The sequence below is a fragment of the Cucurbita moschata genome, unplaced genomic scaffold (assembly GCF_002738365.1).
Source record: "Cucurbita moschata cultivar Rifu unplaced genomic scaffold, Cmos_1.0 Cmo_Scf00016, whole genome shotgun sequence".
Classification (NCBI taxonomy): Eukaryota; Viridiplantae; Streptophyta; class Magnoliopsida; order Cucurbitales; family Cucurbitaceae; genus Cucurbita; species Cucurbita moschata.
In genome coordinates this window covers 4,157,711-4,175,120 of record NW_019268532.1, presented here as the reverse complement: position 1 = coordinate 4,175,120, position 17,410 = coordinate 4,157,711, and the positions used below count along the sequence as shown (strand labels likewise).

The 17,410-nt window shown below is 37.4% G+C and overlaps 4 protein-coding genes across 12 annotated transcripts in view; 1 reads left to right on the top strand and 3 right to left on the bottom strand.

Annotated features, from left to right (window-relative positions):
• Window positions 1-1,047: 1,047 nt before the first annotated feature.
• LOC111454359 (germin-like protein subfamily 1 member 1) lies at window positions 1,048-1,835 on the bottom strand. Its single transcript, XM_023095827.1, has one exon. It carries the CDS (start codon window positions 1,805-1,807, stop codon window positions 1,136-1,138), a length of 672 nt encoding a protein of 223 aa, XP_022951595.1. The 5' UTR covers window positions 1,808-1,835; the 3' UTR covers window positions 1,048-1,135.
• Window positions 1,836-3,482: 1,647 nt separating this feature from the next.
• Window positions 3,483-6,625, bottom strand: LOC111454358 (single-stranded DNA-binding protein WHY1, chloroplastic-like). Its single transcript, XM_023095826.1, has 7 exons — window positions 6,328-6,625; window positions 5,862-5,965; window positions 5,642-5,734; window positions 5,210-5,304; window positions 4,767-4,840; window positions 4,439-4,527; window positions 3,483-3,799 (listed from the first exon to the last, which is right to left on the bottom strand). Exons 1-7 carry the CDS (start codon window positions 6,566-6,568, stop codon window positions 3,668-3,670), a joined length of 828 nt encoding a protein of 275 aa, XP_022951594.1. The 5' UTR covers window positions 6,569-6,625; the 3' UTR covers window positions 3,483-3,667.
• An 870-nt stretch (window positions 6,626-7,495) lies between these two features.
• Window positions 7,496-11,506, top strand: LOC111454357 (hypersensitive-induced response protein 1). 4 transcript variants are annotated; one of them, XM_023095823.1, is made up of 7 exons: window positions 7,496-7,634; window positions 8,365-8,432; window positions 9,500-9,703; window positions 9,872-9,992; window positions 10,531-10,622; window positions 10,707-10,803; window positions 10,897-11,506. In XM_023095823.1, the coding sequence occupies exons 3-7, from the start codon at window positions 9,515-9,517 to the stop codon at window positions 11,253-11,255; spliced, it is 858 nt and encodes a 285-aa protein (XP_022951591.1). In that variant the 5' UTR covers window positions 7,496-7,634; window positions 8,365-8,432; window positions 9,500-9,514; the 3' UTR covers window positions 11,256-11,506. The 4 variants fall into 4 exon arrangements, with proteins under 4 accessions (XP_022951591.1, XP_022951592.1, XP_022951593.1 ...); XM_023095824.1 differs by lacking the exon at window positions 8,365-8,432; XM_023095825.1 differs by lacking the exons at window positions 7,496-7,634; window positions 8,365-8,432 and adding an exon at window positions 8,291-8,321.
• A 3,047-nt stretch (window positions 11,507-14,553) lies between these two features.
• The window catches only part of LOC111454356 (hypersensitive-induced response protein 2-like), a 6,629-nt gene continuing 3,772 nt past the window's right edge, over window positions 14,554-17,410 (bottom strand). For 5 of the 6 annotated variants that reach the window (XM_023095816.1, XM_023095819.1, XM_023095820.1 and 2 more), the window contains 5 exons: window positions 16,242-16,444; window positions 15,952-16,072; window positions 15,400-15,491; window positions 15,219-15,315; window positions 14,554-15,124 (listed from right to left, as the gene is read on the bottom strand). In XM_023095816.1, the coding sequence (XP_022951584.1) occupies window positions 14,766-15,124; window positions 15,219-15,315; window positions 15,400-15,491; window positions 15,952-16,072; window positions 16,242-16,430 (858 nt within the window). In that variant the 5' untranslated portion in view covers window positions 16,431-16,444 and the 3' untranslated portion in view covers window positions 14,554-14,765. Of the gene's footprint in view, window positions 15,125-15,218; window positions 15,316-15,399; window positions 15,492-15,951; window positions 16,073-16,241; window positions 16,445-16,579; window positions 16,787-17,410 lie in introns of those variants that run through there. The other variant, XM_023095817.1, reaches the window with a different exon arrangement.

Genomic DNA, 17,410 nt, shown 5'->3' with positions numbered 1-17,410 from the left:
AGTATTGCAGTGGCGGCTCTACACGTCTTCACCATTTTTTTAATGTCTTAATTATTTATTTACTTATTCCTTCATTTATTTATATCTTCATTAACCCACTAAAATCCAAAATATAGTATTTAAATCCTTTAAATTAAATATATTTTTCTCCTTTCTATTTAATATATCAAATAAATATTTATTAAATATATTTTTCTCCTTTCTATTTAATATATCAAATAAATATTTATTTCAACTTTTCATTTTTTTTAAGTTAGTAAGCCACTGCAAGAACCTATACTATCAAATTAGTTACAATTAATTCTCATTCATCAACTATAATGGTTCACTTTTCCGTAAGTTTTTAGTTGAACTCTTATACACAGTAATACAAGTTATATTCATGAATATAATCAATAAAATTGAAGTTGACCTTTTATGAGATATTCATAATTATAATTAGGTTAAAAGTTTGATTTACCCTCGTAATTACATCTTTCACCTTAAATACCATTAATTCATAAGATACAACTAAAAACTAAGTCCCTCTTGGCTAGGTTTATCCGATTTGCACAATAAATATTTCGTCCAGGGCGGCTGTTTATATAGTTCAAGCTCAGGGAGCAAAAAGAAAGAAAACTCCGTCCTTGCTCTTGCTACTGGTGAGGATGAGGACTTTTTCATTCTCAAGAAAATAGGAGTGAACCTTAATCTAAAGCCGACTAGAGGAATAGGCCAATCGAAGAATTGACTTGGAAAGAGAAATAACTCACTGGAGCAACAACAAAATTCTTTCCTTTAAGAATGGACAAGAACTCGAGCAAAAGAAGCAACTGGACCTGATACGACTTTGACCGCTCTTAGGACTGAACCGAATGGAAGACTAGGGGACTTGGTCAAAGACAAGTTCCTCTACTTCTCGGTAGGATTGAGTATAGGAGAAAGGAGGGGAGGGTGAAACCGTGTTATTCAATTCTCAAAATCAGCTTAAGAGAACTACTCATCTACTTATCTTATATAGGAAGCAGTAAATTTCAACGATCGAGTCAAATCATTTGCAACATAATCTTTATCAACAATATCACGACAACGTTATCCATATAGTATACACAACATATTGATTGGATTTTACATAAATTAGTTTCATATAAATACATCACCCGCCAAGACTCTTACGAATATGAGCGATCTCACATTCGCTAATTTCAAAAGACTTCTTCAACACTTCTTCGGGGATTTCAGGTTTAGAACCGAACGCCGCCAACGCCACCAATTGGGCGCCGGGGTTTTGGCTGTTAAGCCCAGAGACCGCGACAGCCGAGTTCTTCACATCTTCATTGTACATGAAATGAACCAATCCCTTCGGAAAAACAAACGACTCTCCTGGCCCTAATTTCTTCGTAAACACCCGATTCGAAGTGTCCACAAACCCCACAACCATTCGCCCAATCAAGCAAATCGTCACTTCCGAGGCTCTCGGGTGCGAGTGGAGCGGCACAATCCCTCTGCCGCCGATGTCGATTCGAGCCAATGTCAAGCCCAATGTGTTGATTCCGGGTAAGTTTTGGGTGTTTGTTAGTGTAACGCTGAATCCGAATAGGTTTTTGGTGTTTCCAGGTAGGGATAGAGCCGATGTTGTGAAATGTTGTGTATTAGCTAAATTAGGGTTTATGCAAGGAATGCCATTGAAGAAGGAAGATGTGGAGGCTTTCGGGTCGGCTACGCAGTAATCTTGAAGCGGGTCGGGATCGGAACGAGCGATGTCGAATTCCAAAGCTAAATATAGAATTATTAGTAATGAGAGAAGCAGAGATGATGGAGTTGCCATTAGAGTAAGGGATTAGAGGTTAGATGTTGAGTTATGGAATGGGAGAAACATTATAGTTCATATATATATATGTATATGTGTATATAGATATATAGATATATATATAGATGGTGGGGACGGTATTGAGTAGCTTAAGAGCATTGAGGGAGGGGAAGTAGTGAAGGCAAGCTAAAAGTAAAGGTGGATTAAGCCAAGTTAGCACCTCTAATTGATTGTTTTCAACCTTTTCAAGTGTATTATTAGCATTCTTTTGTGGTCTCATCATCCAAGCAACCATTTTTTAGTCTCTTTTTTCTTGCTTTGGAGATTAGTTTCATGAAGTTGTTTATTATGTTTTCAATTTGGCTCGAATATTGCTATACGTATGTACGTATGTATTATCTTCCTCTAGGGATTAATGGTATGTTCATTACTTTAGACTAGTCTAGAGAGGTTTGAAGATTTTTGTAATAGCCCAAGAGACCAAGAACACGGTTAGTGGATATTGTCCTCTTTGAGTTTTTCCTTTCAGGCTTTCCCACAAGGCTTTTAAAATGTGTATGCTAGGGAGAGGTTTCCACACCCTTATAAAAAATGGTTCGTTATCCTCTCCAATCGATGTAGGGTCTCACAATTTTCGTTTATCTTTGTTTATCTCTGGTTGTAATATCATTTGCAAGTGGTTAACGAAGATTTTGAAAAATAGGTTGGCTATGGCGTCCGAAGGTTATTGGTCCTAATCAATCAACTTTTGTGTGTGAATTGGAGTTTCATTTTTTTGTCTGGTTTTGACCTTGTGAAAACAACATACTTAGGTTTTGTAGATGACTTGATGATTTTTAGTCATTTCGATTATGATTGTGAGATCCTGCGTCGGTTAAAGAGGGGAACTAAGCATTTTTCATAAAGGCGTGGAAACCTCTCCCTAGCAAATGCCTTCTATAAACTTTGAAGGAAAGCCTAAAAAAGACAATATCGGCTAGCGATGGCTTGGGTCATTACAATGATTCTCTGAGTTCTGTCTTAGAATGCTTGTAGAAATTTGAGACTTTGTCTCGGTTGTACGTGAATCCTAGCAAGAGTGTTTTTTTCTATGTGAGTTTGTGTATTCATGATACCTTGATTTTGATAGATGTGTTATCTTCGTCTCCTCATTTGAGATGACTGACCTATCATTACTACGATGTACTACTACCCATGTGAATAGTTGGTACGTGCGAGTCCTATCCTGCACGGGTAGGTTACATCTCATTCGGTTTGTTTTTCAGAGCTTCCAAGTGTTTTTGTTCTCCCGACTTGTGTTGTCAATAAGGTTGACCGAGCTCTGTGTGTGTATCTTTGGAGAGGTGATGCTTCTGCTTTGAAGGTCTCTAAGGTGGCTTGAGAGGATATCTGTTTGAGGATATATATAATTAATGTTAACCAAATTCATATTTCATAGTCTTTACTCTCCAAATTACTAATATATATATTATATATATATAGTTTAGTGTTTGTTGAAAATATATTTATATTAAGCAAAGCGAGAAATATAATCCCGTCGTCTTTGGTCCCAAAATATAATCCCGTCGTCTTTGGTCCCATTTATTGGGCTCTCCCATTCCCGTCTAAGCAAGAAATCCCCTCCCCAAAAATGAACATTTCTATATAAAAGTAAACTCGGTTGGTGAAAAATTAAAATGCTTCAAAAACAATATTAAAAACTAATATACAAAAAACATATATAATATTAAAATATTTGGGTTTAGAGATATATTAGGAAAATGTAGACCCATAGATAAAAAAAAAAAAAAAAAGCGACTAAACTATCATAACTAGTGAAAGATCAGGATAACTGAAATAAACTACAATCATCATCTTCAGCCTAAGGAAAAGTAGAAACTATCTACTCCATTCGAAGCCACCCGACTCACCACCATATCTGGGATTCGCGTTATTTACTCGGCTGCTATCTTCAGGCCTCATCGTGGTGTTCGCAATGGTATGCCATCCCATGAGGTGCGGCAAGATAAACTGCAAATCAGTGAATTCAACCCTATCACAAACCCAACCTTAAACATCCAATTCATCAATTATATTCACATAATTTGGAGAAAACGAAAGGAATATAATTTGGAGAAAACGAAAGGGTTATCACAAGTAAGAGTACAAGAGTTCGTCAGTTCAGTTTGGGAATATAATTTGGAGAAAACAAAAGGGTCATCACAAGTAAGAGTACAAGAGTTCGTCAGTTCAGCTTGGATCCCATATCGATTGGGGAGGAAAATGAAACATTCTTTATAAAAGTGTGAAACATCTACCTAGAAGAAGCGTTTTAAAAACTTTGATGGGAACCCAAAAAGGAAAAGCACAAAGAGGATAATATCTGGCTAGCGATGGGCTTGGGCCGTTACAAAAAGTGACCGATCCCAAATTAACTGTCTAATCTTCAGTTCTTAACTTAATGAAACTGAACAAGCAAATAAGAGTTCTTGAAACCAACCGGACCAATTCAGTTTTGGTGAGTTAAGTAGGTTCTTTTTTCTCAATTTTTGCAGTTTCCACTGTCCTGATCCAAATCATACACACAGCTTTTCTCTCCTTTAATCTCAATCACTGATACTGAATGAACCAAACAATCATGAAAAGAAAGTAAACAAGAAAGAACTTTACCTTGAAAGCCTCAACAAGTACAGTATACTCGGCTTTGGTGATGGGAATATAAATGCTCTCATCTACGTTGATTAGCTTGTTCTGAACGCCTTGTGCAACAAAATAGAACAGAAAAGGTAAGGAAAAAATGAAACACTTTCTCAAGCATCATTCCACTCAAAGAAATATTGGTTGCTTTGTCCAACTAGGGTCTAATGCATATCTCTATTATGCTAGCATTCTATTTGTGGTGGCTAAGTATCTGACACGTGTTGGACATGGAGATGTAGCCAAATTCAGCTTTATATTCAACTCAAATGCATCATAGAGGTTTCAATTCAAGACTTACTGAGATTGAAGAAATGTCCAGAACCATCTGGAAGAGGCTCGACTTTTAGTATCTTTCTGACCTTCCCTTCATCACTGTAGAACAAATATTTTGCCATTTCTTGTTATCATAAAATAGTGTGTTTTCAAACCTGCAAATCTTTCCTTACAAATAACTTATGACGTAAAAAACATTTTGTTTGGCTAGTAAAGAGAAACGGCCGGCATGTACCCGCGAGAGGAGGTGGTATTTGGTTACTAAAGCCTACAGGGATCAAGACATCATTGTTTTCAAATTTCAATGTTCAATGTGATGCAATCATACAATTCTAAGAACTAAGAAAACACGCTTGGGCAGACTGTATAAATGTTTGGGGTAACCAAGGAATACACATAAACATGAGCATGGCACAACAGAAGAAACTAATGGTATAGATTTTGATTGAGATTGTAAACAGATAGTACCTTTTTCCCTTGTAGGGATCATGGAAAAATTCGCAAGACTCCCGTGGGCCAAGGGCGACTAAACTTCCCAATTCTGTCAGTGATAATGAAAATACCTATATACAAAAGAAAGTATAATCTAATTTAGCTCATTCTCACAGTAGGAAGATTGTGATTTCAAATCCACAATGACTTTAACCTTTTCAAGACATCATCTAATTATAGTTCATCAAAATAGTTTGATTTTAGTAAACAGAAAAATGATTGTAGTATTTTCAATATCATCTACTCCATCATAGTAATGGAAATGATACTACATTTTCACATATCTATGATGGCAAATATGAAGCCTGTGGAATAGTAATCAGCATAAGCTAGAATTTCAGTTTAGCTCATTAAGTCAGAAACTTCAATAACTTTAGGAGTTAAATATCAGCCTGTTTTAATGAACACCTGTTTTCTGCTCCAATCATATTGACGAACACCAGCTGCAGGGGCAAGCTGAAGCATTACAAATCCTTGCCTGGATACTTTGAACGCCCCCGACTGAAAAATTTGGAAGAGATTAATAACCTTACAATGCTAAAAAAACAAAGAAAATGACCTGTAATGTACTATGACTAAGTGCAAGAACATATTCTTGTGATGAATATAGAATCCATGTCAAACATACATCTATAGGTGTAAACTCTGGTGGCCTAGGCTCGATGGACAGGGCAGCCTTTCCTTTGTATATCGAATGACCGACAAAAAACCTTGGTGGCAAAGCCGCGGCAGCTACAAACAAGCCAAACCATAATACTTCAGAACCCGAGAAATCAAAAACAACTGTTACAGAATACACAAGGAACTTCAAAAAGCCCCTCGGATTGGGAGAAACCCTTCGAAATTGAACCATGTCTAAATAATCCCAGCTTTGAGGGAGAGAAGAGAAACAAACACCGAACAAGGTCATAATAATTCGACCGTGCATGTCGTCAATGTCACAAACGGATCTATATACTTCATTTTGGTTCCAACATAAACCAAATTTCCTAATAGCATCAAATCCACCTCTCCACCGCCACCATGACCGACAGGATATACGAAGTTCTTCCAAAAAAAAAAAAAAAAGAGAAAGAAAACAGATAAGCAAGTACCGCCGGCGCTTGTTTGTGGCGAAAATGAATCGGTCTGAGAGGCTGGTTCGAAGGCAGGCTGCTGCGTGTTCCAGGACGCGTACTGGCATTTTGGAGAAGGTTTTCGTGTAGCGGTGAGAGTGAAGAGTTGGCGAGAGGAGTTGAAACCGCATCGTCTGGGGTTCTTACAGGGTTGTGCGCAGAGCTCGGGGGGGTTTAATGGCGGAAGCAAGGAAGAAGACAGCCATTGAAGACGCAGCATGGTTTCGGCTTTGTCCTCGCGGCTATTCTATCTCGGCGAGGGTTAGGGAGACAACCAAACCAAACCATTTTCACCCTCAAAACCATGTACGGTTAATTTTAAAAATATCCTAAGATAATAAATTTAATAATATTTCATTCACCACGTACTTAACTGTTTTCGAGCGTTTTTACCACGACAGTTACCTTACGTAAATAACATGAAAAGTAGCACGAGTGAGTATAAAACATTTAGTAAACAATATACTACAACATACTGTGCAGTTTCTAATTCAATTCTATAATGCTAATTATCATGTATCTGGGTCATATACTTTTTAGTCAACTAACTCGATTTCACGACTATAACCCAGCTCCTGCAAGGCACTACGCCCTCTCGGATTCTCACTATCGAACTGCCCTTAAGACCCTAACTCTCTATTCATACTCACTCTATCTGAGCTCGTGTTGACTCTCAATGCGTAGTACTCAATTCCTTTGGAGCATATTCAAACCCTTCTAGGGTTCTTAATGGGTCTTAGGCTCCAGTACGGAATGTTCTTACTCGTGTCACTCAGCCCAAATATCAAGTATTTGTGAGGTGTGACCTCTAACTGTTCCCAACTAATGAACTAATAGGACATGAGGGAAATTATCACGGGATAATAGTCAACTATAAGGGAGTAGCTGGTAACTCTCTAGTAGGCCGACAATTGAGAGGGAGGTGACCCTCGTGCTTGTCGAGCTATATAACCCTCATGTGGCACCTCGCCCCTGAAGATGAGTTTCTGATCAAGGAAGAGTTGGAGATCTATATATATATATATATATATTATTTTAGTATTTTTTATTTTTTTAATTTAAAAGAAAAATTAATTGGCGGACGGAAAAGTCGAGATAAAAACGCGGTAGGCTAACCAGAAAAGTATAAGCGTAGAAAACAGAGAGTCCGTCGTCTTCCATTTGTTTCTTCCTCCAAATTTCATATCACTTTCTCGCGACTCTTCCCATTCCCCATTTTATACACTCCATTTCACTGTTTTTCATCAATCTCACACCCCTTTTCTCTCACATTTCCGTATTTTAAGGTCAGTCTAACACTTTCATCCCTTTCCCTTTACATTTTCCTTGCATAATTGCTTTAATTTTCGCTATCTCCGCCTTTTTCTTCAATTTTTACTCATCAATTTACTTTCATTTTTGAGTTTGATACTTCCGGTGATTCGGTTCTCATACTTGTTGTTAATTCCGCTCTGGGTTTGTAAATTTGCTTCGGTTTCGATTCTCTGTTTCTTGTTCAATTGTATATTTTAGTGGTTTAATTGTACAACAAGTGATAATGAACTCTGTTTTTGCTGGATGAATTGTTTGTCGAAGTAAATTTTGGAATGGAAGATATTGTTCGACGGGTTTACTTTATTATGTTCCATTTGTATTTTTTTTTCTTTTGTTTTTGTATTGCGGTCTCCACTAAGTAAACCTGTGTACGTGTGAAATTCTTTATTATCCTTTTGGAAAAATATGTGGTGCTTGCTTTTCTAAGGCAATCTTTTCAATAAGCAACCAATGAGAGTTTACTTTGACTTCTTCTAACATCTATCCATCAAAACTTTGTGGTGGGACCAAAGATTTGACGGACCGTATTTCATCCGCATCATAATTCAACTCTTGTATACGAATCATTAGAAAAATTATCGAAAGGATTATTGTTTTTTTTTTTTCTTTTTTTGTTGAATCATTTCAGGGCCTTGCAATTGAGAAGGCAAGGGATAAAGGTTTGCTTGTTTTTCTTTTTGTGTTCTTTTTCTTCTCCTCCAGCCAAAAAACAATTGAAGTGCCTCTGGATTTTAACTGCTCTCTGTCATCTATATGGTTACCCATGCAAGGTCTTAAATTTTATGATTTGAGGCGTGAAGCCCATTTCTTTTTCTTTTTCTCCTCCAATTTTTCTCTTCTTAAATCTGGATCACTTCAAAATGGATCTAATAAAAGGAATTTAGTGTGATATGTTTCAGTTTTCTTCAAAACCTCATGATCTTCATTTTCTAACCCAAAGATCTTAGTAGAGATGTGTAACGGTCCAAGCCTACTGCTAGCAGATATTATCCTCTTTGAGCTTTCCCTTTCGGACTTACCCTCAAGGTTTTTAAAACGCGTTTGCTAAGGAGAGGTTTCCACACCCTTATAAAGGGTGTTTCGTTCTCCTCCCCAACTGATGTGGGATCTCACAAGATCTTAAGTTGGGTATTCCAATTTGAATCGTGTATGATTGGAATTGAGGAAGTTAATTTCTAAGATTAAGTACCTGCACGAAATCTCTAAGTTTGAATATGCAGTTTTGGTGTTGGCTTATATCATGCCAAGCTGTTTGGCTTTTTTGTTTTAAAGTTTTAAATTAGGCAATATCATTCATAAAATTTGATTTCAGAATATGTAGTTTTGGTGTTGGGGAGCTTCACTCACCAATGTTTGACTGACTCTAAATTTCTAAAAGTTTGGTTACTGAATGTTCTTTAGTTTTTCTCCATCTCTCAGCTTTAGGAGCATTTAAATGAAGTTGATTGGCCTTCGATTAAGAATATGTATGGTAGGAAGAGGGGAAGATGTGTTGAATGAATCAAAGGTTTTATGTGCTGGCCCACGTTAGTTACTAATTAGGCTGTTTGTGGGAAATTGATTATTTTGTTCCTTGGCTCTTGTAATCTCTATCTAATTGTCAATAATAGAAATGACTTCTAACACAAGTTTTGGTATTAAATTTTAAAAAACTACATATTAAATTATGAGAGGAGACTTCATTTATAGTGTCTTGAGTATCAAAAGAAAAGTTGATGATTTGAGTTAAATTGTAAATATAATGTTCTTGAGGAAGATAACAAGTTCAAAAGCATTTTTCTTTCTTCTCTGACTCTGTTCTTTGTTCGATGATCATGGATTTCTCTTGTCATAACAGTTGAGAACTCCAAAAATGGGTCAAGCATTAGGTTGCATTCAAGTCGACCAGTCAACTGTAGCCATTAGAGAAACATTTGGTAAGTACGACGATGTGCTTCAACCTGGTTGCCATTGTCTACCTTGGTGCCTTGGGAGCCAGGTAGCTGGTCATCTCTCTTTACGTGTGCAGCAACTTGACGTTCGCTGTGAGACAAAGACAAAGGTTTGTCGACTGCAAAAAATTAACAATTGATTGACTTCTTTTCTAAGATTATCTGTACAAGGGCTTATTCAAGAAGAAGAATAAGAAGCTCCTTGTGCTAGAGGTTCAGAGATTGATGCTTATTAGTTTACTATTCTTAATGTTAGTTTATTTTCTGGATCTGTTCAGGATAATGTTTTTGTCACCGTCGTTGCCTCTATTCAGTACCGAGCCCTGGCAGACAAGGCTTCAGATGCTTTTTATAAGCTGAGCAATACAAGAGAACAGATCCAAGCTTATGTCTTTGATGGTATACTTTGTTCTTTTTGTTCAGTTCTTTACGAGAAATTTAATTTTGATAGTATCTTTTATTGGGCTGATTTTGATGGATTCTACTCCAGGGAACATTTACTGTTGTGTTTAATGATAACTCCTCAATGAAATAAATAATTATTTACCAGGGCAAGAAATTCTAACTAGCATAACTAATGTTTGAAGTTTAGCCGTTAGCACCAATCCTCTTCAGCTTATTACTTACTGTCTTTTGTTAAAAACCCAACAAACCAACAACTCGGACCAACCCAACCCAAATTATAGGGGTTGGGTTGGGTTATCTTTTTAACCCGAATGGACTCGGTTCGGTTTTGGGTTCATATGAGGCTTCTTTTATGACCATTCTTTTTGAGAAAAGTCATTTTAGACACTATCTTTTAGTGCTGTATTCAATTTTTAGTAGTTTTTTTTAAATAAAATCTTAGCTAAATTTACAGAGACAAATTTTTAAAAGCGCTTATAGTTTTTTGAAGTTGGGTTACTAAGGCTGATGTTCCGTTGTTTTATTCTTTTAGTTATTAGGGCAAGTGTTCCAAAGTTGGACCTTGATTCAACTTTCGAACAGAAGAATGATATTGCAAAAGCTGTGGAAGACGAACTGGAGAAGGTAAATTTCTTCTTTTCTTCATGATTCAGAATTAACCAACTGGAGAAAGTGAATATTTTTCTATATTGTGTTTTGGTCATGTAGGCCATGTCAGCTTATGGGTATGAGATAGTTCAGACTCTGATTGTGGACATTGAGCCAGATGAGCATGTAAAGAGAGCAATGAATGAAATCAATGCAGGTAGTAAAAGACTGAGCAATCAATGATAAATGGCTTGTATTGCCTTTGGCTATGCAAATCTTAGACATGTGTATCATTTCATTGTATAAACAGCTGCAAGAATGAGAGTTGCTGCAAATGAGAAAGCTGAAGCAGAGAAGATACTGCAGATCAAGAGAGCCGAAGGAGACGCCGAATCCAAGTATCTGGCAGGGCTCGGTATTGCACGGCAGCGTCAAGCCATTGTCGATGGGCTCAGAGACAGCGTGCTAGCATTTGCCGAAAATGTCCCCGGAACGACATCTAAGGATGTCATGGACATGGTTCTGGTGACCCAATACTTCGACACGATGAAGGAAATCGGAGCATCGTCGAAGTCTAATTCGGTTTTCATCCCACACGGACCTGGTGCAGTTAAAGATATAGCTTCACAGATCAGAGATGGTCTTCTCCAAGCAAGCCAAACTCAGTAGAGTGGTGAAGATTGAAGACACTTGTGAAGATTATATACAAAGTATATAAAAGATGGCATGTGATTAATGATGTTTGGCTTGTTTTAGTTGCAAATTTGTGTGTTGTGTAGTGCATTGTTTCTCTTAAACGATCTATAAATATTTACTAATATTATTTACCTTATGAGTAGATGGAAAGCATGAAGTATAAAAGTTATATCATATTGGAAGCGTTTGTATGGGAGCTTTCTTAGACCAAGTTGTTAATGCAATCCTGTTAAACAAGCTTCTTGCTCATATCTTCTAATCTGAATGTTTGGTTTCATTTTAGCTTTAGATCAGTTTAGGATACAATTACGAAACATAATACAAAAGACGGATTGACGCTCTAAAATGATTCTCTCTGTGGATGCATAATGCTCGAACACTCCTCCACCTTGACTGGCAGTTATGAACACCTGAAAAAGAAAGGGGAAAAGGGTGAGTATATAAATATACCTAGTAAGCAACCTACTTATATGCTCTTAGGGCATCCTTGGCCTAGCAAAATACCACAAACTTTACTCTAGGCTCTAGGTGTATTGCTCTTGCTGTGTGTCACAATCACGGTTTCTAGGCAGCGGATTTGGCGATTGTGCGGCACCTACTCTCAGCACTGAGTGGGTTAAGCATACTTCGAAGTACATTGCCTGCGGTTAAGCAACGTGAATACAAACCTCGGGTCTTGATTTCAAAAGAAAATTTTAGAAAGCGAGGGAGAGAGGTTTTAGAAAAAGAGTTTTGAAAGCAAGAGAGAGAGAGAGAAGTGTTATATGGGAACGTAAGCAAAAAGGCAATAACAACGGCTTACTTACTGCATATAACTTATCGGGTAGGGAGAAGTTGACAACTAGTCGTATCCCCCTATAGTACATTTTGAGGCATTTCATGTCTACCAGGCGTAGCCATGACATTGCCGAAACGTCATACTCTTAAAAGAAAATAAGAAATAATCAATACAACATGAAAGCGGTAAAAGAAAGCAATAAAGTAGTACAAAGCAAAGGTTTCGGCGTGTCATGGGCGTGCGGCCATAGGCGACATGCCTTGGACAAGCATGACCGTGACACTGTGCATAGTCTTGGGTAGCCAGTTTAGCCTAAATAGCAGTAACTAGTGTTTAATGTTGAGGCGTTACCTTAACGAACTCTCTCTAACAGGTGGGGTTAAGATGGTGAGTGCTAGCTTGCTTGTCATTCATGAGAAGTAGCGGGCGAACTCATCCCACTTCATCCCATAGGCCATGTAGTCATCCAAGGTTGGGTGTGCTACCCTCTATACATGCTAGCTCCATTGACTACTCGCATGATCAACGCTCATCTGCAAGACAGATCCACCATGTAGGGTAAGCTAGCCAAACAATCACATAACATATCCCTAACTAGCCTCATGCCTAGCTCTACGGTAAAATACCAAAGTGGAAAAGAAAGTTGAAGCTCCACAAACATTATACGAGCTGCTATCAACCTAGAAGGCTACCTGTCTTTTAGAGTTGCCGTGGTGGTCTTCTAGGTTTCTAGGGTGGTTGGCAGTCTTGACTTGGATTCACTTCTTCAGGATCCCTCAATTCTGATTCTCCGAGTTTGGATCAATTAGAAGCACTAGAGGCCACTCCCTTTAATCCTCTCTTACGATTCTAATGCACTCGGTCTACTAGAGGAGTTTCATCCTAGGTCATAAAATAGACCAACTGACATTATCACCCTACTTAAACCGATTCTACTACTTATTCTCTATAGGAGAATCACAAATTCAATCACCTGGAGTCAATGTACAATCAACCATGCATACAATCACGCATGTTCAACGGGGCGATATCATCCATCAAGCTTTTAAAGCACAAATACACAAATTATCATCCTACGTTTTAACATGATTATGTACGAGCAATAGAGATACAATTCATTACATCAAGCGAGGATTAAATCAGACAGGCCGCTAACAAGTATGCTTATTCTCTAGCTTATCCAATCGTCCTAGGCTCAGGTCATACCAAATCTATCCACCTAGGGTTTAGTTTTAGTAGCATGCATGGAATTCCAAGCAATCCCTACTAGTATTACTTCCTGGAATTATGTGGTTACTTACTTGAATGACGTGTGCCTTCCTAAGCTAGCTTTTACGCGTGTTAGAAGCTCCAAAATTTCTGAAATTTCTCCCATAGGTTTTAATTCAAGTAAAATTAGGGTTAGTATTGAAATCGAGATGAAAAATTGACAAGTGGAGGCCGAACAGATAAAAAAAAAAACTCACACAATCAACACGCGCACTCACACGCCCGAGAGGTCTTACGAGTGTTATCGCAACACTTGTCGTTGCCCAAGGCCATTTGCGCTTGTCTGCTTTGCTGCTAACACGTGTCCCTGGCGCTCCCAGGCACGTTCTCTGCCCAGTTGTGTGACAAGTGTCCCTCTGGTTTTGATCGTAATCTACTTTCTAGATATATTTTTCTTATAATTTTTAGGCAATCACATATCATAATAAATGCATCCAAACTTTGAGATTTAATCATTCTTACTAAAATTTATAGCGTCACAAAACTCCACTTTCCACCTCTGGGCCAAGTTTCAACATGAAGTCTGCAAGAATCCTTTCCTAAATGAACCTATCAAAATTTTAAGTTCTATCTTTCAAGAAAACTCTCGATCGTTGGAAAAACTGAATCTAAAACCTCGTACATCTTTGAGAGAGGACAAGGGACTACACAAGTAGATAACACGAGGAACTACTACAATAGGTAGAATAAACCAACCTTGAGAGAGGAGAGGGATACTACACAAGTAGTTCATTAATAAACTACTATTATTTATAGGATAAACCAGAGGGGAGAGGGATACTACATAAGTAGTTCATTAAAAAACTACTATTATTTATAGGATAAACCAGCCCTACGAGGAGACAAAGGGCTACATAAATAGTTTAGCTCAAGATAAGTACCACTAACATGTGTGGCAACGATCAAGAAATTTCTAAACTAGGCCCGAACTTCTTACCATCTACAAAAAAAAGTCTATAATTTTAAGGATGCGATGAACCCTTATAAGTAGGTTGCATTTCATTTCATTTCAGATTTGTTAACACAAACTTGTGTTGCTCGGATGCACAATTATATTTATTCATTTTCCATAGATCTCAAAATCTCTTCATTACCACGATCCAATATAAAATCATAGCTCATCAATTTATACCATTCTCATACGCACTTTCAAAATCACATCCAAACATGTTCTAAGCCTTTTGCAATGATTCAGATCTAAAGCTAAAACGAGAACCGACATTCGCAACTTTTATGCTTCATGGTTTCCATCTACTCATAAGGTAAATAATATCAATAAGCTTTGTTAGATCAGTTAAGAGAAACAGAAATTTATTCAAACAAATCTACATACGACAGAAATTTGCAGCTTAAACAAACAAACCAACCACCAAACCCATTATTCACATGCAATCTTTTATATACTTTTGTATCCCATCTTCAATCTCCTCACCAATCTACTGAGTTCGGCTTCCTTGGAGAAGACCATCTCTGATCTGTGAAGTTATATCTTTAACTGCACCAGGTCCGTGTGGGATGAAAACCGAATTAGTCTTTGACGATGCTCCGATTTCTTTCATCGTGTCGAAGTATTGGGTCACAAGAACCATGTCCATGACATCCTTCGATGTCGTTCCGGGGACGTTTTCGGCAAATGCTAGCACGCTGTCTCTGAGCCCATTGACGATGGCTTGACGCTGACGTGCAATACCGAGCCCTGCCAGATACTTGGATTCGGCGTCTCCTTCGGCTCTCTTAATCTGTAGTATCTTCTCTGCTTCAGCTTTCTCATTTGCAGCAACTCTCATTCTCGCAGCTGTTTATACAATAAAATGATACACAAGTCAAAGATTTGCATAATCAAAGGCAATACAAGCCATTTATCACTGATTGCTTCAGTCTTTTACTACCTGCATTGATTTCATTCATTGCTCTCTTTACATGCACATCTGGCTCAATGTCCACAATCAGAGTCTGAACTATCTCATACCCATAAGCTGACATGGCCTACATGACCAAAAATACGATATCGATAAAGATTTACATACTCAAGTTGGTTAATTCTGAATCATGAAGAAAAAAGGAATTTACCTTCTCCAGTTCATCTTCCACAGCTTTGGCAATATCATTCTTCTGTTCAAAAGTTGAATCAAGGTCCAACTTTGGAACACTTGCCCTAATAACTAAAAGAATAAAACAATCGAACATCAGCTTTAGTTACTGCTCAACGAATTTATGAGCAAATTAGCGTCAACAAAGTGCTTAGAGAGAACTTGAAGATAAATCTCCTCTCGTTCATAGTTTAATAACATTTTTGAAATCTTATCCCAACTACAAAAGCTAGAACTGCTTTTAAAAAATTAGCTAAGATTTCAAAAACTACTCAAAATAGACTACAACACAACAATTGTGTCTAAAATGACTTTTCTGAAAAAGAATGGTTATCAAACCAGCCTCAAGTTTTTCTAACAATTATTTATTCCATTGGGCATATATCACTAAATACAACGGTAAATGTTATCTAGAGTAGTACCCATCAATACATAGTAGGTGAGGAAAGGGGAAGCAGCACAATAAAAAACACTATTGAAATTAAATTTTCGAGAAAAGTACTGAACAAAAAGAACTTCAAACAGAGTATACCATCAAAGACATAAGCTTGGATCTGTTCTCTTGTATTGCTTAGCTTATAAAAAGCATCTGAAGCCTTGTCTGCCAGGGCTCGGTATTGAATAGAGGCAACGACGGTGACAAAAACATTATCCTGAACAGATCCAGAAAACAAACTAACATTGAAAATAATAAACTAGTAAGCATTAATACTCTTAACCTCTGGCACAAAGAGCTTCTTATTCTTCTTCATGAATTAGCCCTTGTACAGATAATCTTAGAAAAGAAGTCAATCAATTGTTAATTTTTTGCAGGCAACAAACCTTCGTCTTTGTCTCACAGCGAACATCAAGTTGCTGGACACGTAAAGAGAGATAACCAGCTACCTGGCTTCCAAGGCACCAAGGTAGACAATGGCAACCAGGTTCAAGTACGTCATCAAACTTCCCAAATGTTTCTCTGATGGCTATAGTTGACTGGTCGACTTGAATGCAACCAAATGCTTGACCCATTTTAGAGTTATCAACTGTTATATCAAAAGAAGTCCATGATCATCAAACAAAGACCATCAGAGAAGAAAGAAGAACATTTTTCACAATTTAATGTATAATTTTAAAAGAAATTTAATATCTAAACTTAAGGGATTCGAGAGTTCCCTAACCTTCCAAAACGCTCCCTAACAGAGTAGTCAAAAAAAGAACCTCCTTTCTCTAATGCTCCACTATATACAAAATACTCAATTCCCACACAATTAGTAACTAACATGGGCCCATACAAAAACCCTTAATTCAGTCAGCACCTCTTCAACTCTTGCTACCATACACATTCTTAAACGAAGGCCTATCAACTTCATTACATGCGCCTAATACTGAAGATGGAAAAAAACTAAATAATATTCAGTAATTGAACTTTTAGAAGAACATTTACAGAGCCACTCCTACATTGGTGAGTGAAGCTCCTCCAACACCAAAGCTGCATGTTCAGTAATCAAACTTTATGAATGATCTTACCTTATTTAAACCTTTAAAACACAAAAGCCAAACAGCTTGGCATGATATAAACCAACACCAAATCTGCATATTCAAACAAAGAGATTTCATGCAGGTAATTAATCTTAGAAATTAACTTCCTCAATTCCAATCATATGCAATTCATGTGGGAATATCTAACCCAAGCTTTCTACTAAGATCTTCATGTCAGAAGTGAAGATTATATGGTTATGAAGAAAACTGAAACAAATCACACTAACTTCCTTCTATAAAATTCATTTTGAAGTGGTCCAGATTCATGAAGATTAAAATTGGAGGAGAAAAGGCAAAAGAAATAGGCCTCACGCATCAAAATCATCAAATTTAAGACCTTGCATGGGTACCTGTCATATTTCCTGCATAAATATATCTGATTGGAATTTGGTGACCTCCTGTGTTCTTAGTCTCAGAACGTTAAGACTATGTTTTAAAAATTTAGGCTGGTGGGGGGGGGGGGGGGGGGG

Bases quoted from the DNA above. Each gene is read 5' to 3' on its own strand.
- LOC111454358 (XM_023095826.1), bottom strand. From the start codon at position 6,568: ATGCTGCGTCTTCAATGGCTGTCTTCTTCCTTGCTTCCGCCATTAAAC. The intron at 5,735-5,861 runs GTATGTTTGACA...CAAATTTTTCAG, and splicing joins CAGAGTTTACACCTATAGAT to TCGGGGGCGTTCAAAGTATC. The intron at 4,841-5,209 runs GTACTATCTGTT...TTTGTTCTACAG, and splicing joins GATCCCTACAAGGGAAAAAG to TGATGAAGGGAAGGTCAGAA.
- LOC111454359 (XM_023095827.1), bottom strand. From the start codon at position 1,807: ATGGCAACTCCATCATCTCTGCTTCTCTCATTACTAATAATTCTATAT.
- LOC111454357 (XM_023095824.1), top strand. From the start codon at position 9,515: ATGGGTCAAGCATTAGGTTGCATTCAAGTCGACCAGTCAACTGTAGCC. The intron at 9,993-10,530 runs GTATACTTTGTT...TTATTCTTTTAG, and splicing joins CCAAGCTTATGTCTTTGATG to TTATTAGGGCAAGTGTTCCA. The intron at 10,804-10,896 runs GTAGTAAAAGAC...TTGTATAAACAG, and splicing joins AATGAATGAAATCAATGCAG to CTGCAAGAATGAGAGTTGCT.